Consider the following 16832-nt stretch of genomic DNA (forward strand, 5'->3'; position numbering starts at 1 on the left):
CAAGGCACAACTATGGATGATGGCCACTAAGGCTAAAACTGCGGGATCTGGGTACATTTGAATCAACCATAAACATAATTTTCTACTTTCCACACTCACGGAGCTGCTCCGTCTCAACAAGACCAGCGGAGCGTAAGTCGTGTAGGCCCATTCTCAGTGGAAGCTCATGAAGAAAACCTACCAGCCACATACAACCAATATTACAAGTATAACGGATCAAACAGTCCGGGACTCTTGATCTACTCATCATCCATACTATAAAGAACAGCATGCCATAAAATCGAGATGAATAACCTTGATATTAATGGGGATGTAATTAAAAATTTCTTAGATTCATTCCCATACCAATTATTCATTCATCAAGCGCCCTTTTTCAGCTGTGATTTCTATTTTGTTCCCCTAATAAAGCTCACAATAGATAAATACCATGTTCAACCGCTCCGCTCCATGTCTGGTTGCGATATCCATAGACTTTCCATCCTCATTCTCCGAGTGCATGGTTCATAACCGCTTAGGAAAAGAGAAATTTGTGGGGTTTCCCACCATTTCGAATGATTTGGGGATTTTACAGAAAACGAAGCTGACGAAACGAGGCGTGAAGAGCAAAAAGAAAGGTCCACATGTTATATTGCTTATGCAGCACCTGGGTTGGGATTCATCTGCAGCAGCAGTGTCAGTTTACTGTCGTGCTCGAGAAAACCATCATTTCGAGATGTATAGAATAAGCCCACCTTTCGCTTTCCACCGGTCATTGTGACGTTGACGAATCGTCGGGTGTATTGGAGACGCTTCTTAGCACGACCCTTTGGGGTCTTCTTCTTCTCTTGTGGCTCAACCTATTCCTCCCAAAAATGAGTCAGTCTTCTTGCCCTTCTTTGTTGTCGTGTCGATATGGCCCCGGGTAACCGTATAAACAAATCTAATCTCCTCCCTCCATATTTCTATGGGCTGCAACTATCATTCCGGACCCTCGTTCTCTTGCGGTATGCGCGGCCGAAACTGGAAGTCTGAGCTGGTAAAACTGACCTTTGGAGTCTGAGACTTGACTTTACCCGCACGAGCGAGCGAGCCGTGGACTTTACCCATGATGTGCGATCGGTTCGTAAATCGTAGAGATGCAACTGTTTCAAGTGACAAAAATTTCCATAGGTTAGTCAGGTCGGCCTTTCGAAAGTCGGAGTATAAGCGGGTTTGGACTGCGTTAACACACGGAAAAGTGCGCCACGAGCAACACCATTCAAACCGAGTCCATCAAGAGCGCTAGGAGTGTAACTAACCGTGTGTTTTGGATGCGTTGACGACTTGGTCTTTTGATGCCGATGGTCTCGCTGGTGGTCGTTTTGGTGATGGACGAAGTTCTTTGGAGGAAGCGAACGCCAAGACAGAATTTTCCCTCTTAGGGTTGTAGCCCTAACTTCCTTTTACGGGTGTCATCGGAGCCGTTCTTTCGATAAGACAACCTAGTTGGGTGAATAAGACGGCGGAGGATGATACAGATATGAATACAAAGACACATTTACATAGGTTCCTAAATTACGAATATGGCATACATTGTGGTAAATTAGAGTGGGTTACATGTAAGAAGAATCTCATTTGAAGCTATCATCAAACTCGCTGGGGGCTTGAACAGCAAGATATTAATTGAGATAGTTGAGAGTGTTGTCAAGAATAAGCATGGTATGACTGAAACCGCTGCTGGAATAGGCAAAAGAGAAAGATTCGTTTTACCAGGCCTATCCATCAATAGGTGGTAACAGTTCTCATGGAGGAACGCTCTCATTATGAAGGATGGTTTTTCTGTAACCCCTTTTTAACAAAGCATGCCAGGCCCAAACACCCATCGTAATACCACACCGCCCGTAAATCCATCGTTCACTTTTCATTTATCAAGATCTAACGAGACTTAGCAGCAACTTTGGGAGCGGATCCCTTAGCACCCTGCTTGCTCTGGATCCGGCCACCTTGTCCTCGTGCAGCTGTCTGGGCGGCTTTGGCCTTTTCGGCTCTCTTCTTGCTTTCAGCGGCAGACTTCTTCTCCTTAGCCTCCTTCACGGCGGCCTGGCGGGCAGCAGCACGGGCTTCGGGTCGCATGGTTCGGCGTTCCTTGATGACATCGAGGGAGGCGCCGACAATAGCACGCTGGTGCTTCACAACACGACGAGTACGCTTCTTGGCAACTTCCTATAAGACCAAACGAAAATATCCCATGGTCAGCCTCGATGTGCAATATAGCATGCAAAACACATTGCAACTGCTCATTTCTTCGCTTCATAACCATCCAGCCAGTACCCTAGTACATCCCAAACCAGAGAGCCCCCAGGAAACCAAGCACAAATTTGTCGAAAGTAAAAATATCGCAAAGAATCACTCACTTCAGAAAGTCCCTTCTTGTGTTGTCTGCGGTAAAGGATGGTCCAGGCTATCCGACGTGGGTTCTTGCGCTGGAGGAAGAGAGATTCGCTTTTGCCATTTTGGAATCGGAAGATCTTGCTGTCGCCTCGGACGTACAGCTTACCCTGTTAAACCAAGAAAGGGCCTCATTAGTATAAGCTCATCAAATATGGACGTCAAAAGGCTCCTCTTCGGCCTCGGTTCGATGGTGTTCCGGAGAGCTGGGTGAGCGACGTCGAAAACGTACCTTTCCGGGGTAGATCTTCTGACCACTGAAGGAATCGTCGTAGGTACGCATCTTGAGTTGTGGTGATGCGCAGCCGGCGTGCACGAGGTTGAAATGTTGACGTCGTTGTGAATTAACTCGTTTGCGACCCAAGGTCAAACTTGGTAATGGTTTGGTGTGAGGTTTACTCGCTAATTGTGTATCACGTGACTCATAAGCCCTTAAACTCTCCCAAGCCCGACAATTTTACAAGAATGTCAAATTGCGCGTCTCTAGACGCCAGAACAACAATTGTTGGGTGTACCGAGGATTTGATTGATAGTAGAAGGCTCCTTCACGACTCTATTCAGGCTTATATCGTGAGACTGAATTCAGTGGTTTCTGAACGTGCAGCTGAAATCGGCGGGACTTGCACCACCATACCGTTATTGCGCCGCTCACCCATGCATGATTACTTCGATAGCACTATGACTGTAGATGCTTCAGGCAGCAGCGGCCTGCCTGTCTGGTTGGTAGTATTTGTTAAGTTTCCTCAAGTCTATGAAGAAGTATGATTGAATGGGGTTAATCTTTATATTCAATAATTGCTGGCTGACGCTGGATGATCTAACGTGTTTGCAAACGAGTAATTTAAACCATGGCATGTGTTCTTGTCCACTCCCTTGCTGTCTGAATGGCCGCGGGTTCATCTTCCTTCCATCGCTGTGCAACATCGTTGGCCAGAGGATCATCTGGGTTCGGCGCGCCGAGCAGTGCTTGGATGGACAGCAAAATTGTCCGGATTTGCAACGCCGGAGACCAATTATCTAGAATGTTATACCACGTTAGGATCTGCCATTCGCTATGAGAACTGCATCATGGTGGGCGTCATCTCACTTTTTAACACATCAAGGCAGATTCTACCTAATCTATCAATATTGGGATGGTAAATCTTGGTGAGGAAACGGATCTTTGGAGGTGTCATTGGGTAATCTTCTGGCAAAAATAGCTCGAGTTTGAAAATCCCTCCTGTGTTGTAACAATCAGTTCTCTGGTTCAACTAACACAATGGTGGGAAGTCTGGGTGATGTTATGCTGACCTTCGTAGGGAGACTGTGTTGGACCGTGGATTCGGACGTCGAAATACCGAAGGTTATCTTCGTGAGGAACTGCATTAATCCCGGGAACACTATACAAGTCAACATGGTTGGTTAGTAAATATATAAAATACTATTAACTAATTCATTGATTATTTTCTTGTCATAATACTTACGGCTCTGCCATCAACCGCTCCGTCTCCTTTACTATCCGCTTTGGTAGCCCCGCCATGGTTTGTTTGCAACTGGCACTAGTGGGCTCTGGAAGAAATTATCAAGGGACGGTAGTGTACCGAGCGTTTGAATTAATGGCGCGGATGCCTGTTACTCCTTTTACGGTATATGAGCGGATGGCTGTTGATTTGTTGTATTTTCGGGCTGCCTTCCCTGTCAAAAATTCGCTCCGCCACGCTGCAGAGTCCAGGGTGCGGGAAATAATTTTCGGTATCAAGGGGACGTCGGAGTAATTCTTTTATCCGCGGGCCTGCTTCACAAGAAAATGGGTCTCTCAGTCTTTCACTGCTGGTATTCAACTAACTGTTCGCCAGCTTCATCCCACCTTTTTCTTTTGGTAGACGTTGCTCCCCGCAGGTGCCAAGACCTCTCGTTGCAGGAGAAGCACGTGCCATGAGCTAAATCCAACCCACCACGACTTGCAGTTTGACTCCAAAGGTACTGATGCCTCCGAGCCCGTGTAGGACTGTATAGAAAGGGACACATTCCTAGGCCCTTGACAGCTCTGCTTTGGGTATTTAGGCCATTCCTTGCGGTTCTCGGAGACATTCAACGGGCGAGGATCCCGACCGAGGGTCCAACCGAGATATCCCCAGAATGCAAACGGAATCTCTAGACGCGCATATTGCGGCGGTGCAAGCTATTGTGAAAGCGTGGATTAGGACATCTCCTATATAGTCGATTGACCTTCGGTGCATGAGAGCTATAATTGCACTGGATATCGTCTCCTCGGCCTTGCTTTCACACGGAGCCCTTCTCTGAACTCGAAAAATGGCGGGCCAAATCGAGTCAGGACCGCTCGCTTCAGCATACGATAGCCCCACGTTCGGGGAGGACAGTTCATTCCATATTGATCAAGCAGTTGGGTCAATGTCAATATCGCCTTGCGGGAGAGACGTCGTTCTTGCATCGTGAGATAATTCTTGAAATTCGACCCTTCTTCACCTATCGCTAACGGAATGCTAGAAAGGAAGGCCTACATGTTATAGATCTCGATAATCCGTATTCCCCGCCCCGTTATCTTCCTCACCGAACAGCATGGGAAGTTGCCGATGTCCAGTGGTCTCCTTTTTCCGCTCGGGATTCCTGGGTGGCAAGCACATCAAACCAAAAAGCATTGGTCTGGAATTTGGCTATGCGGACTTCACAGAATTCTATAGAACATGTTCTACACGCACACTCGAGAGCAATAACGGATATAAATTTTTCAGCCCACCATCCTGATTTACTAGCTACTTGCGCTGTCGATAGTTTTGTCCACTGCTGGGACTTGAGAACGCCCGCCCGGCCTGTTGTTTCTTTTTCAGATTGGTTTACCGGGGCAACTCAAGTCAAATGGAACCGACAGGATCCTCATGTCATTGCTAGCTCCCACGATAAATCGCTTCACATATGGGACGATAGAAAAGGCGCATATCCCCTACGCACCTTTGAGGCACATGGGACGAAAATTTACGGCATTGATTGGAACAGGACTCGCCCCGAGGCGATTGTCACCTGTGCACTAGACAAAACAATAAAGTTCTGGAACTATTCAAAAGAAGGAAGCAAGCCGGAGAACGTTACCCATACACCATTTCCTGTATGGCGGACCAGACATACTCCGTTTGGATGGGGTGTTCTGGCGATGCCACAACGTGGAAACAGTGACCTTCATCTATATAGCTGTGTTTCAGCTGAGAATAACCGGAGTGAACGTGATGATTTGCCGTTGGTCCATAGCTTCTCCGGGCACAAGGGCCAGGTCAAGGAGTTTCTTTGGAGGCAGAGGGGAGGCATCTTAGATGGCATGGATCAGCGAGAATTTCAGCTTGTCTCATGGGGAACAGACAAGGAGCTACGTCTTCATCGTGTAGACCCAGAGATTTTAAAAGGTGTTGGCTACGAAAAGGGCAAACCATTCAACCCCCTACTCAACCTTACTCGAAAAGGGGCAGCCTACAAAACTTTTCATGATGAACACTCCTACGAGCATGGTGAAGTGGGTGAGGATTATGGTGAACGATCAGAATATCTTGCCGCCAACAATACCCTCAAAGGTATGAGTGGGGTAAGCATGCCATACTCGCGTGGATGGGGTCAAGTTCGATCCATTGGACAGTCAAGCAGTGTTCGTGGGCGCACAACCCTTAGGGCTGATATGAACCCAATTTCCTGGATGCGAGGAGTGAAAATCTCTGGATGGGAAGTGGAAACGCTGGGTGATGAAATAATCCATGTTGGTGAAAAATTCACCCGTGTAGCTTTTGAATCCGTCAATGTTGGGCAGCGGAAAGCGACCATTTCCATGCACGGGCCGTGGGGATCGGAGAACTCGAATGTTTTCCTTAAAATAGATATCAAGTTTCCCACAGGATACCCTCGAATGGAAGCACCTATTTTCAACGTCCAAAGAACAACTGCAGTAACAAGCCAACTAGTCAAAACTGTTACTACTGGAATGCAGGCAATTGCAGAGACGTATCTTTCAAGACAACGAGGCTGCCTTGAAGGAGTGATTCGATACTTACTTGGAGAACATACCGTTGAGGAAAGTGTAGCTCTGGCAAAGAATCAGCCAAGTGAACATCTTAAGTCTGCTGATATACTTGCTGGTAATGAGTCAAGTGATGAGGACGAAGACGTTGGCCAATTTCAGGACTCTGATCTTGCTCTAAGCTCTTCTGAGCTTCTTCGCCCTATCAATGCCAATGTCATGGTTCCAGTTGCTCGGGCATGCGGTGCTTTATGGGCCAACGATGGCCAGCTTGTCTGTTTCTTCCCAAAGAAGGAAGAAAAACCTCCATCCTTCCTAGACTCTATAAGCTTGAGGGCCATGGCTGGATCATCCCGCAATGACAAAGTATTTGAAGGATTTGGACGCCTTCAGACAGGCTCTCCGGTACCAAGGGCAACAGCCGAATCGGCAGTCAGCGGTGGCCTTGTCACTGAAGACGGTGGCTCGGAGTTTTCTGATGACTCTTCATACGATTCATCTAGCTCATCTGGATCCTCCGATCTATTAGGCTCACTCCCTCAGCAGTTCCAGGGGAATCACACCTGGAGACACGATAACATTGGATTTCACCTCGCACGCTCGATTGCAGGGAATTCACAGAGGTCTGTTGCTGGACCTAGCACTGCCAGATCATCGACCGACTCTTGTCAGAATTATGTCCACATATACCACTTTAATGACATACTACCTGCAAAACGAGAACTTGCTCAGCAGTACAAGATATTCGGGAATCGTGCGGAGATTTGCTCACATAATATGGTAGTTGCAGCAAATGCAGGGCTTTCGGATCTATCCTACGTCTGGGGGCTTCTGAATTTACTCTTGGATAATAAGCAGACTACCGATACTAAAGGTGTAAAGGATCGTTTACGGCACATATTTAACAATCCAGTGAGCAGCCTCCGACGAAAAGACAGCGGTGTCTGCTTCAGCAGCGAGAGACAAAAAACGTGGGGGAGCCATCCTCTGGGAGCCCAATGGTTTATCCCTGCTTTGTGAGCCATCCTGCAACGTCTTATCCTTACTGCTTAACTGCATTTTTTTTTTTTTTTTTTTTTTTTTTTTTTTTTTTTTTTTTTTTTTTTTTTTTTGTAGAGCCACGCCACGCTAATTTTATATAGGTTTGGACATTTCGAACAGCTTGGAGACGTACAAATGCTCGGGATGCTTTCATGCGTTTTGTACGAGACTGACATGAAGCAACTTCTTCCGGATGATCCGTCTAAGCCCCGAGTCTCGGAATTCTTGAATGATAAAAGCTTTTCTGACCAGCAATTCAGGGGGAAACATAATACCACACCGCTGGCGAGCAAAGACCTACCTAATATATCAGCATCCCACAGCTCTGGGTGCTCGTCTGCTGATCAGTGGCACGGAAATACCCCACCGCTGTATTCAACAGGAACAACGCCTCCCACCGGAGTTCGCGGGACAAGGTCCACTATGGAACGTAAACCCCGTTATAATACGTCCCTGGCTGGGTCTCCCGACCCGCCCTCTAATATGCGGATAAATACCAATTTTGGCAATACCTTGGCCTCCTCACTCTCACGATCTCTAACCTTCGGGCCATCTGCGTCATCTTCACCTCCCGCTGGTCTCATTAAGAAGCAACCTAGTCCAATAGGCAGTCTCACTACCCATGGACCTAGCATCTGGAGCTCTGTCGGTGGTCTCCGTAGCAAGGCAGCGTCCGCATTACCTAGTTATCTTACTCCCTCCGCAATTGGCACACCCCTAACATTCTCAGATTCAGAAGAGAGCGATAAACCAGTTTCACCAAGCGCGAACAAGTTCAGGAGGGGAATAAAGGTTGTCAAGAAACACCAAGCTGAATTTGACAACGATTGCAGGGCCGAGGTCCCTTTGCTTGATCCTGAACTCCAGTCACTTTATCAAGCCTACAGAGAGAACTATGCTCATCTTCTATTCATATGGAACATGCCTATACAAGGAAGTGAAGTTCTGAAAATGGCCTCCATTGTCGACAACGAGACAGAACGCTCTCTTTTATATAAGTTGAACAACAAATATACACGGACCAAGCATGTCAATAGGCGTCATAGCCTGGCAGTTAACCACCACCCTTCAACAGAAATTTTGGCCGAAGGACTTAACCTGCAACATCATTGTGCAACATGCGGGTCCGCATTACAGGTTTTTTCTCCAGCACAAAATCCACTGGGTGAAGCTATCGGGAGGAATAGCAGACGCAACGCACTTGTGAATGTTCAATGCCTTAACTGCAACTTGTCATTGCCAAGTTCGCAAAATATGTCGTGTGCAATATGTACTGAGGTGATTCAAGGCATGTTTAGTCCTTGCTTCGCCTGTGGCCATATGTGCTGCTTCAAATGCCATACTCAATGGTTTGCGCCGAATACTACGGCGGAAAGTACTGTAGAGAAGAGCGTTTCTATATTATGCCCCACTGGATGTGGGTGTAACTGTTCAGAACACTTGGTGATCAATATGCCTATACCCCCAACGCCTGCTTCGCCTGCAATATCCGCTGCGCCTCCACCAGCTCCGCCATTGCCAGAAGCTGCCCTGAGTCCCTCCAAGTCAAAGAGCAAACCCATATACCCAGGAGCAAGTGGTAACCGCAAAAATGCCAAAAAGTGGAGAAATAGCTTAAATCATACCACAGTAACAAACGACGCGATCCAATCCGATAAAAACCAGACTGGGGTCTCTTCAGGGATTCACAGCCGAGCTAGCCTCGATGAGCAACTCTCGGGAGGTAATACTCGAAAGCCAGCTGCTAATTCGGGTTCGATTAGTCGGGTTGCCGGCTGGATCGGCAAGAGCTCACTGGAAAGGATGGATACTGTGTGAAATCGTTCGAATTCAACTTTATTACGCCACTTTGATGTTCAGGTCTTCTATTTATACTGTATATCCACCTACTATGTACTTATAATTACTTGCTACTAATAATGTATCAGTTGTTCATTTTATGTCCATGATACCCTATATTAGTTACATTTCGTAGTCGCCTCGATATGACCGCCCGTGTAGATATGGTCGACCCTCTGGGTAGTGAAAAATGGTACCTGCCTAAGCAAATTTATGTAGCAAACAGCTGGCGGTAGACATATAACCTTGAATAGAATCACGGAAATAGAAAGGACGGCCGACGCCGTACTTAGTTGGCTGTTAAAGATTCCACTCCTTAGGTACAATCGTTCTGACGTCTGCTGCAGATTTAGAAGGCGACATCTAATACTTAATAATTCTGTTAATCACTTTCAGATGTTGAGTTTAGATTTCATGATTGGGAGTTGTGACACTCTTTGTGCATTACTGGAATATATGTCCGCTGACATTGGGACGTATACTAATTTGAAATGAGAGCGGAGAACCGGCTTACTCTAAAATTTCTCTCCCAGTGTCCTCAACTTCAGTGTTTTAGGGTACACAAATAATGCTTTGGCCTCCGAATAGACCTTCCCTTTATGATCCTTAATGACGGCTTCAACAACTGCCTTCCTTTCAGAACTCAGAAGGCGATCATATTTCGCCTCGATAATTATGTATTGGTCTCGTCCGAGGCGGGCTTTATAGGATATGTTGAGATTGGCAGTAACCCCTGTGCGCTCGGGTAGATTCTCGATGGCTAAACGGCCCATATTTTCGTCAAGAATTGTAGCGATTGTACCACCATGCACAACAGTAGGCCATCCATCAAGCCCGTTGCCAAGGTATAAGACAGATTTGAGAATGTTCTCTTTAGAATTGTAGAACACATGCTATCGAACATATATAGTTAGTTGCCATTAGTTGACAACAAATTATATTCCAATCCTATATTGTTGAACACACCTGGCATGACAACCCTCTGGACCCCCGAAGACACCCACTAGTGAGCCTCGCCTTCTTTTCTTCTTCAGTAAAGTTCCCATATGGTTCCCATTCCGTATAATCGGGATCTTCTCGTAATCTCTTCACAATCTCGAGCTGGTCAAAACGGGAATTCAAGGATGTTGTTATCTCTATATCTTCTGGGCTAGCGGGTTCTATAATTGGACCAGTAAATAGATTTATTTCACTTGACATATATCTCCTACCTAGGTAGCCAAATAGGAGTATGGAAAGTAAAATACGGAGTCGGCGAGGTGATTTATTCGGGCCGGGAGGAGGAACAGTGACCGTTGTTAGGCGGCGAGATTGGTATTTAGAGATTTGTCTGAGCGGCAAAATAGGGTTTAGGCGACGCGAGTATGCCTGGACTCCGGATTGTAGTCCATGGTGTATTAGCCTGTGACACATTGAAGAGTAATAGCGCCAGACAACCTCGTCCAGGACTCTCTTTAACATAGCTGCTGGAAGCGTCCAGGTCTTGAAGTTGAAGGGTGTCGCTTGCAGCGCTAGCCTACCAGCTATCCAACCAATTAAAAGTAACTAGTTAATTTAATCGCGCTAGTTAACTCGTTAAGTTTTGACCCTAGCGCGTCTAACTAATAGTCCATACAACGCCCCATGGTCTAGAAAGCTGGACAAGCAGGTATCAACAGAGCAACGGCCAGGAATATTGTAACCATGTCTGGGACTATAGACAACTCCATTGTAAGGTCATGAGAGATATTCCTTATTGCTAAACGATCTTATGCCAGCTTTACACGGACAATCTAAATGAGACCTTGGTCTTTGGCTAGTAGAAAGCAATAAAAATAGAGTATAAATTCCAGGGCCTACTACCTAAAAGGTTCCTCGGAGCAAAAATTCCTCACTCATTAAGAATATCAGCAGTGGGCAAGTCGATGGCCTTGTAAAGAAGGATCAGGGCAGAGTGTGATTCACCTAAACAGTGTTAGTCATGAAACTTACTCCAATAGTTAAAAACAAGGTATGCTACATACCACCTCCGGATAGTGTTTCAATATTCTCTGCAGGTACCTCGGAAACCTTTTCATCGTTGAACCACCACCAATTTCCATCTTCTTCACGTCTCTTGCCATCCACGACCTTGCCCTGCTTCTTTACATAGGCAGTGTAGTGGCCACTGTCAGCGCTAGCTCCCTGATGGGTGATAACACCCCGTAGTTCGTAAAGTCCACACTTATTTGTACTTTCATCCTTAGCAAGGTCTTCATTGATAAGAGAAAAGAGCTCTTGCTTAGCCTGTAAAAGGGTGGCTGCCTTTTCGGCTTCGTATTCAGCATCTGATTTGAACACTTCTGGCGCAGCATCCTTATCTTCGGGCTTGTCCCTGCTTTTATCGGTTGCTGACTCGGCCATTTTCTTCTTTTGAAGGGGTTCAGATGCACGATCTTCTTCTTTCTCTTCTTGTTCACGTTTATGAGCAATCTTTTGGCGTTTTCGTGCACGTTCCATGTCCTGTTCGTCCTTTCGGATCTCGCGGACTTTATCCCTGACTGGAATAAGCTGCTTCTTCAACTCGTCAGTGCAAAAGTCGACTACGTCGATTTCTTGCGGGAATGTGACTTTTCGCATAATTTTTGCCTTTTTTTGCGATTCCCGTTTCCAGAAGAAACGAACAAAGTGGACGGTGAGATATTTGGGGAGACGCGAGATTCGAGTTTTTTTGGTGTAGATAGCATCTCGGTCCAGGGTAGGTGAGTGCTTCTCAATTTTCTCTTCTAGACTAGCCATGATTCCATCGTGAAGATGGTTAATTTCTTTGTCGATATGGCAATTTAGCTTGAAGAAAACGTCAGAGCTTTCTACTGCCATCTCTCCGCCTTCTTTGGCAGCCTGCTCATCGCACTCTAAAACAGAGTTGATTGTCCCTGACATATACTTGTCAACAAAGGAAACGGCTTTCGAGTCTTTTCCATCGGAGGCATCCTTTATCATGAGATGTTGGCGAAGTTGTGAAATAATCTGGGACCAAGCTTCCTCTGCATCTTGCTGTGCATAGCCATTCCCATCCCTGCTTTGTTGTGCAAATTGCGGGAAGACAGTACGGAGGGAATCTAAGAACCTTATTGGAGGAAACCCCCGCTGAGTTTGTGACATCAGTTTGTACAGATCTCGAAGGGAGGCCGTGAGATCAGGCCAGCCTGAATTAAACGGGCTCGAGCTATTTTGTCCGGTACTTTTGTATTTCTGCAGCTCTTCCTGAAGTTCGGGGATGAGGCGCAGGGTCTGCAGTGTGGAGTTCAGGTAACATGTATTTCCCAAATTTGAAAGGCCAGCCGGTGTAGCGCCGTCGGCCTTTGCAACCTCAGCTTCAGTCATGTCCTCCAAGAATTTAATTGCTTCCTTCGGTTTCCTTAATGCTAGGTTGGACTCTCCGTTGGCTGGGGTACCCATCATCATGAATGTCTGGCCCGCTTTGGCATTGAGCGAAGATAGGAGGGTGTCATCTTTGAGCTGGCCTCCTTTGACTAATATTTTCTGTCGTTCGGGTTCAACGCCGGTTAAAGAGTATAGCTGGAATTTGAAAGTCTCGCCATTTGAGCTCGGGTCAAGCTCTACTTCGTAGCGTTTACCCTGATGTTTGACGACAACTAAGACGGTCATTAGCAAATCCTGGCAATGCTTGACTTCATCACATCAATAATCAAAGACGTCACAGCCTACCAGAAATAGGATCCATTCTTTCCACAGATAAATATCCTGGGAAAAAAATCTCTCGAAACAACTCGAGTAGATATGAGACTCTGGAGCTGCCTTTCTCCTGGCGCGGTGTACCCTGTCCCTCTCTTTTATGTCGTTGAACTAGAGGATGATATTTCTATGTGGGGCGAGGAGCGGTACAAAAATGCAAACAATGCAAACACCCACCAACCCGCAGCAACGTCAACCTTGGCCACCGAAATCGACCTCAAGGAGGAGAGATACACATCGACAAACAAAGATAGGACAAGACTGGACGGACCAAATACCAAGCAAGGGTGGTGCTCCTCAAGGTTGGACCCAATTGTGATTACGTTTTACAGCGCTGGAAATTCTGGTCAGAAGATCTTTTAGCTTCACATACAGATTTCTATCCAGTCAACAACCGTCAGCATGGTAAACAGGACCCCAATTTCATTGCATACACCTCGTAAATGGCTAACGTCACTTAGTCACAATCCTTACGACCATACCTCCAATGTGTTCGCTCGTCTCTGACCGCCGCCCTTGCGGTATCGAACTTTGCCTCCCAGACCTCAGAACGACATAACGTCCCGGAAATAGAAGCAGCTACTTCTCCAGAACTTCTTCTTAACCCGCTTACGGTTGCGCGCAATGAGAAAGAGAAAGTTCTTATAGAACCTAGCGTAAACAGCGTTAGAGTTAGCATCCGAATCAAGCAGGCAGATGAAATCGAGCATATCCTCGTACATAAATTCACCAGGTTCTTAACTCAGCGTGCAGAGGCATTTTTTATCCTCCGACGGAAGCCTGTTAAGGTATTTTAATATGTTGGCTTAGTATTATTAGATTCAACCACTAATTACTAACGTGGGTAGGGTTACGACATCTCATTTTTGATCACAAACTTCCACACAGAAGCTATGTTAAAACACAAGCTGGTTGACTTTATCATCGAATTCATGGAGGAGGTTGACAAGGAAATATCCGAGATGAGACTATTCGTGAGTCTGTTGCCGATTGAGATCCCTCTACATTTTCAATATTCCGGTTCATATACAGGCCAAGCTTCTAACATAAACTCCTTTAGTTAAACGCTCGCGCGCGATTTGTTGCTGAATCCTTTCTAACACCCGTATGCTTCCTCCGGTTACTGTCCATGTTAATTACATTTAACTAATCTCTATCTCAACAGTTCGACTAGTGGTATTTCCCCTATTTGTCATTAGCTTTAAGCCAACTGTTCGAACTACCTTGGAGACATCCCCATGTCATTTTTGTTCCGTGTGCTCTGACCTGTCTGATGGAAACTTGTTTATGACTCAATTATAAGGTGTTGTAAATAAGTTTGTAAATGACTCAAAGTTGAACTGAAGGGTCTAACAAATACCCACGCCTAAATACGGACAACTGTGGCCATACAGTCCTCGCCTATATATTTTCAAAATTATATCAGCTCTACCGGATTTGTCTTTTTCTGCAAATTGATTTTTATGACCGTTGCCATTTATATATACCCTCTTTCATGCCTGACGGCTTTTATACTATGCGGCTTGAATTTCCTAATTAGGAAACTTTGACCCCAACTCTCAAATTCAAAATAATATACCAGCCGTTACTCCTGAACTCACTGACCAATTTATGAATGTAAGAGTATAAAACTCTTCATTCTTATTTATACCGGGTAGCTCAGTCTACATGGGTCTTCCACATCATATCGCCTTCCCTAGGAGTGGCTTCCTGATCCCCTTGATATATTTTAACAACGTTTAGAATACAAGGCAGGAACCTCAATATCCCCTGTTAGATAGCATGGGATGCTATTTTCCTGGCCTCCCAAAATCTATTCAGGCCTTGCTCTTTATTCTATGGAGTATAACATGCAAGTGACAGACAAGTGCTCACTATCTCCAGTTTTATATAGCTTTCCACTCTTCCAATTATATGGCATCCCCTATTCCTTATATGTCACTTTGATACCTACAAACCCATCAATCCTTCTATCTATAGATACTTAATTTCTATATCATTCTTGTCTTTGCATGTGCTTATAGCACAGCCTATCATAGTTTCTCATGCTTCTTAGCTTTGGCAGCGTCCTCCATATATCTGCCCTAGCCCTATGTTGCACTGTCGACGCTGCGGCGACTAAGCATCCCACAATAACAGGTATAAAAGCCTCTTCTTCTCTTGTTTGTTGACATTCTTCTTTTCTTTCTGTTCATCTCCTTTCCCTTTCACCACCTTACCTTTAAGTACCTCCTTTTCTTTTATTAGAAAGTGGTATCAAGTTTGGTGTCAAGGCTGCCACCTAGGGCCCTTCAAAACCAACTGACAAGCCTGTTGCTCCCTTCCCTGCCTGCCTTAGTTGCTGCATTTTGCCCCAATCCTTCTGTTCAGTCTCTTTGTGATATCTTTACCCCGTCACCAACAAGGGCTTTTCGAAGTTGAGCTTCTGTATCAAGTCAAGACAAGATCCTCAGGGTATATGTTGATTGCCAAAATGGCTCCCTGCGTGGTCAAGGGGTATAGCTCTCAGCTTTCAAAAGGTTCGTCTGATAATTCAGTCCAAGGGAACGTTGATACCACCGCAAACGGCAAGGATGAATATCAGCCTGCGGAGACTAGTAGTGTCGTTGCAACGACAGCGTCGGTGGCCTCGCACCAGGATGCCCAGCAGATGCCGGAGCAAAGTGTCACCATTGCCGAAGTCGTCGAGCCCGAGGACGCCCCAGGAGATTCCACAGTCGACACACAAGTCTCTGGAAGCGAGAGCTCGCCAATTCCCGTCGAAAATTTTCCTTTGGCGCGCACTTCTCTCGCCTGTTTTTTCGGTCCTACACCTCCCTCCACACAAAAACAAAAATTCCAACCTCCTTCTCGTCTCTCTTCTTCCAGCCCCTTATCAACTTGCAGTCTTCCAGTTGCTCCACCCCCTTCACCATCATCAGTCTGTGGTCGCCAGTACGCTGCAGCAGCAGAATCTCTTTATCCTCAGCTATCTGTTCTACCAAATCCTCGACCCATTCTGCCCCAAATGTATCCTGGAAGCCAGTTTCAGGGGCAGTACCCCAATGGCAACGCCAACAGCAACAGCGTGTCTCGTGGGATGCCTCCGGCTATGGCAGCAATGCCTAGTACGGCTGCAGGTAATGTCCAATATCCTCAGCAAGGTAACTTTCAAAGATCCATCCGTCCTGTTCCACCCCCGAAATCCCGTCGTTATCTTCGGCCTACATGGAGAATTGCCTATGCTTTCCACCCCCAAGTACCTATTGTTTCTGCTCCTCAGCCTTTTACTTCTGCCTGTGCCTCTTCTGTGCCTGCTCCTGTTCCTAACGCGTCTCCCATGCCTATCGCGCCTGTTTCTTCCCCTCTTAAGCCAAAGAAAAGCGAGTACAAAGGCCCACTCATCGTTTCTTCATCTCCAGTGAGACCTCCAAGTCAGAACCAATCATCCCAGCCACCTTTTCAACAGCATGTTCAGCAGCCGTTTCAGCATTCTGTTCAGCAATCAGCTCAGCAACATCTTCCACAACATGTTCATTACCCCGTTCAGCGTTCAGCTCAGTATACAGCCCAGCAGCATGCCCAACATTCTGCTCATTGGCCCGTTCATCAGGCTGCTCAGCAGCAGAGACCATCCAACTCCCAGGCTGTTATGAACAACCCGGGACACGGATATGGCACTTACAATAACATGGCCACAAATGGCCACAATCCGAGGAACATTAACAATGTTGCTGTTGCTCATTATCATAATCCTCATTACCCACAAGCCCCAGTTTCAGGGCCATATCATAGTCCATTCCCAGGAAATAGATTCTCAAACACCCACGGCTTTCATAACATGAACAATACC

At 46.2% G+C, this 16832-nt stretch overlaps 7 protein-coding genes across 8 annotated transcripts; 2 read left to right on the forward strand and 5 right to left on the reverse strand.

Moving 5' to 3' along the window:
* Nucleotides 1-632: 632 nt before the first annotated feature.
* TERG_00105 (40S ribosomal protein S30) lies at nt 633-1086 on the reverse strand (the record flags this gene model as incomplete). The annotated part of the gene is made up of 3 exons (XM_003238065.1): nt 633-659; nt 732-836; nt 1027-1086. The coding sequence occupies 3 exons, from the start codon at nt 1084-1086 to the stop codon at nt 633-635; spliced, it is 192 nt and encodes a 63-aa protein (XP_003238113.1).
* An 807-nt stretch (nt 1087-1893) lies between these two features.
* On the reverse strand, nt 1894-2689 carry TERG_00106 (60S ribosomal protein L24; the record flags this gene model as incomplete). Its single annotated transcript, XM_003238066.1, has 3 exons — nt 1894-2181; nt 2373-2516; nt 2639-2689. 3 exons carry the CDS (start codon nt 2687-2689, stop codon nt 1894-1896), a joined length of 483 nt encoding a protein of 160 aa, XP_003238114.1.
* Nucleotides 2690-3247: 558 nt separating this feature from the next.
* TERG_00107 (ubiquitin-conjugating enzyme E2 N) lies at nt 3248-3925 on the reverse strand (the record flags this gene model as incomplete). The annotated part of the gene is made up of 4 exons (XM_003238067.1): nt 3248-3423; nt 3494-3625; nt 3697-3785; nt 3870-3925. The coding sequence occupies 4 exons, from the start codon at nt 3923-3925 to the stop codon at nt 3248-3250; spliced, it is 453 nt and encodes a 150-aa protein (XP_003238115.1).
* Nucleotides 3926-4182: 257 nt separating this feature from the next.
* Nucleotides 4183-7443, forward strand: TERG_00108 (uncharacterized protein). Its single transcript, XM_003238068.2, has 2 exons — nt 4183-4838; nt 4894-7443. Exons 1-2 carry the CDS (start codon nt 4699-4701, stop codon nt 7421-7423), a joined length of 2670 nt encoding a protein of 889 aa, XP_003238116.2. The 5' UTR covers nt 4183-4698; the 3' UTR covers nt 7424-7443.
* A 2355-nt stretch (nt 7444-9798) lies between these two features.
* Nucleotides 9799-10744, reverse strand: TERG_00109 (uncharacterized protein; the record flags this gene model as incomplete). Its single annotated transcript, XM_003238069.1, has 2 exons — nt 9799-10176; nt 10250-10744. The coding sequence occupies 2 exons, from the start codon at nt 10742-10744 to the stop codon at nt 9799-9801; spliced, it is 873 nt and encodes a 290-aa protein (XP_003238117.1).
* A 409-nt stretch (nt 10745-11153) lies between these two features.
* On the reverse strand, nt 11154-12913 carry TERG_00110 (uncharacterized protein; the record flags this gene model as incomplete). The annotated part of the gene is made up of 2 exons (XM_003238070.2): nt 11154-11227; nt 11287-12913. 2 exons carry the CDS (start codon nt 12911-12913, stop codon nt 11154-11156), a joined length of 1701 nt encoding a protein of 566 aa, XP_003238118.2.
* A 215-nt stretch (nt 12914-13128) lies between these two features.
* On the forward strand, nt 13129-15686 carry TERG_00111 (uncharacterized protein). 2 transcript variants are annotated; one of them, XM_047749041.1, is made up of 5 exons: nt 13129-13405; nt 13462-13788; nt 13849-13978; nt 14061-14105; nt 14166-15686. In XM_047749041.1, the coding sequence occupies exons 1-4, from the start codon at nt 13403-13405 to the stop codon at nt 14087-14089; spliced, it is 489 nt and encodes a 162-aa protein (XP_047605005.1). In that variant the 5' UTR covers nt 13129-13402; the 3' UTR covers nt 14090-14105; nt 14166-15686. The 2 variants fall into 2 exon arrangements, with proteins under 2 accessions (XP_047605005.1, XP_003238119.1); XM_003238071.2 differs by having other exon boundaries at nt 13849-13974.
* The last annotated feature ends 1146 nt before the right edge of the window (nt 15687-16832 follow it).

The sequence above is a fragment of the Trichophyton rubrum genome (genome assembly GCF_000151425.1).
Source record: "Trichophyton rubrum CBS 118892 genomic scaffold supercont2.1, whole genome shotgun sequence".
NCBI lineage: Eukaryota > Fungi > Ascomycota > Eurotiomycetes > Onygenales > Arthrodermataceae > Trichophyton > Trichophyton rubrum.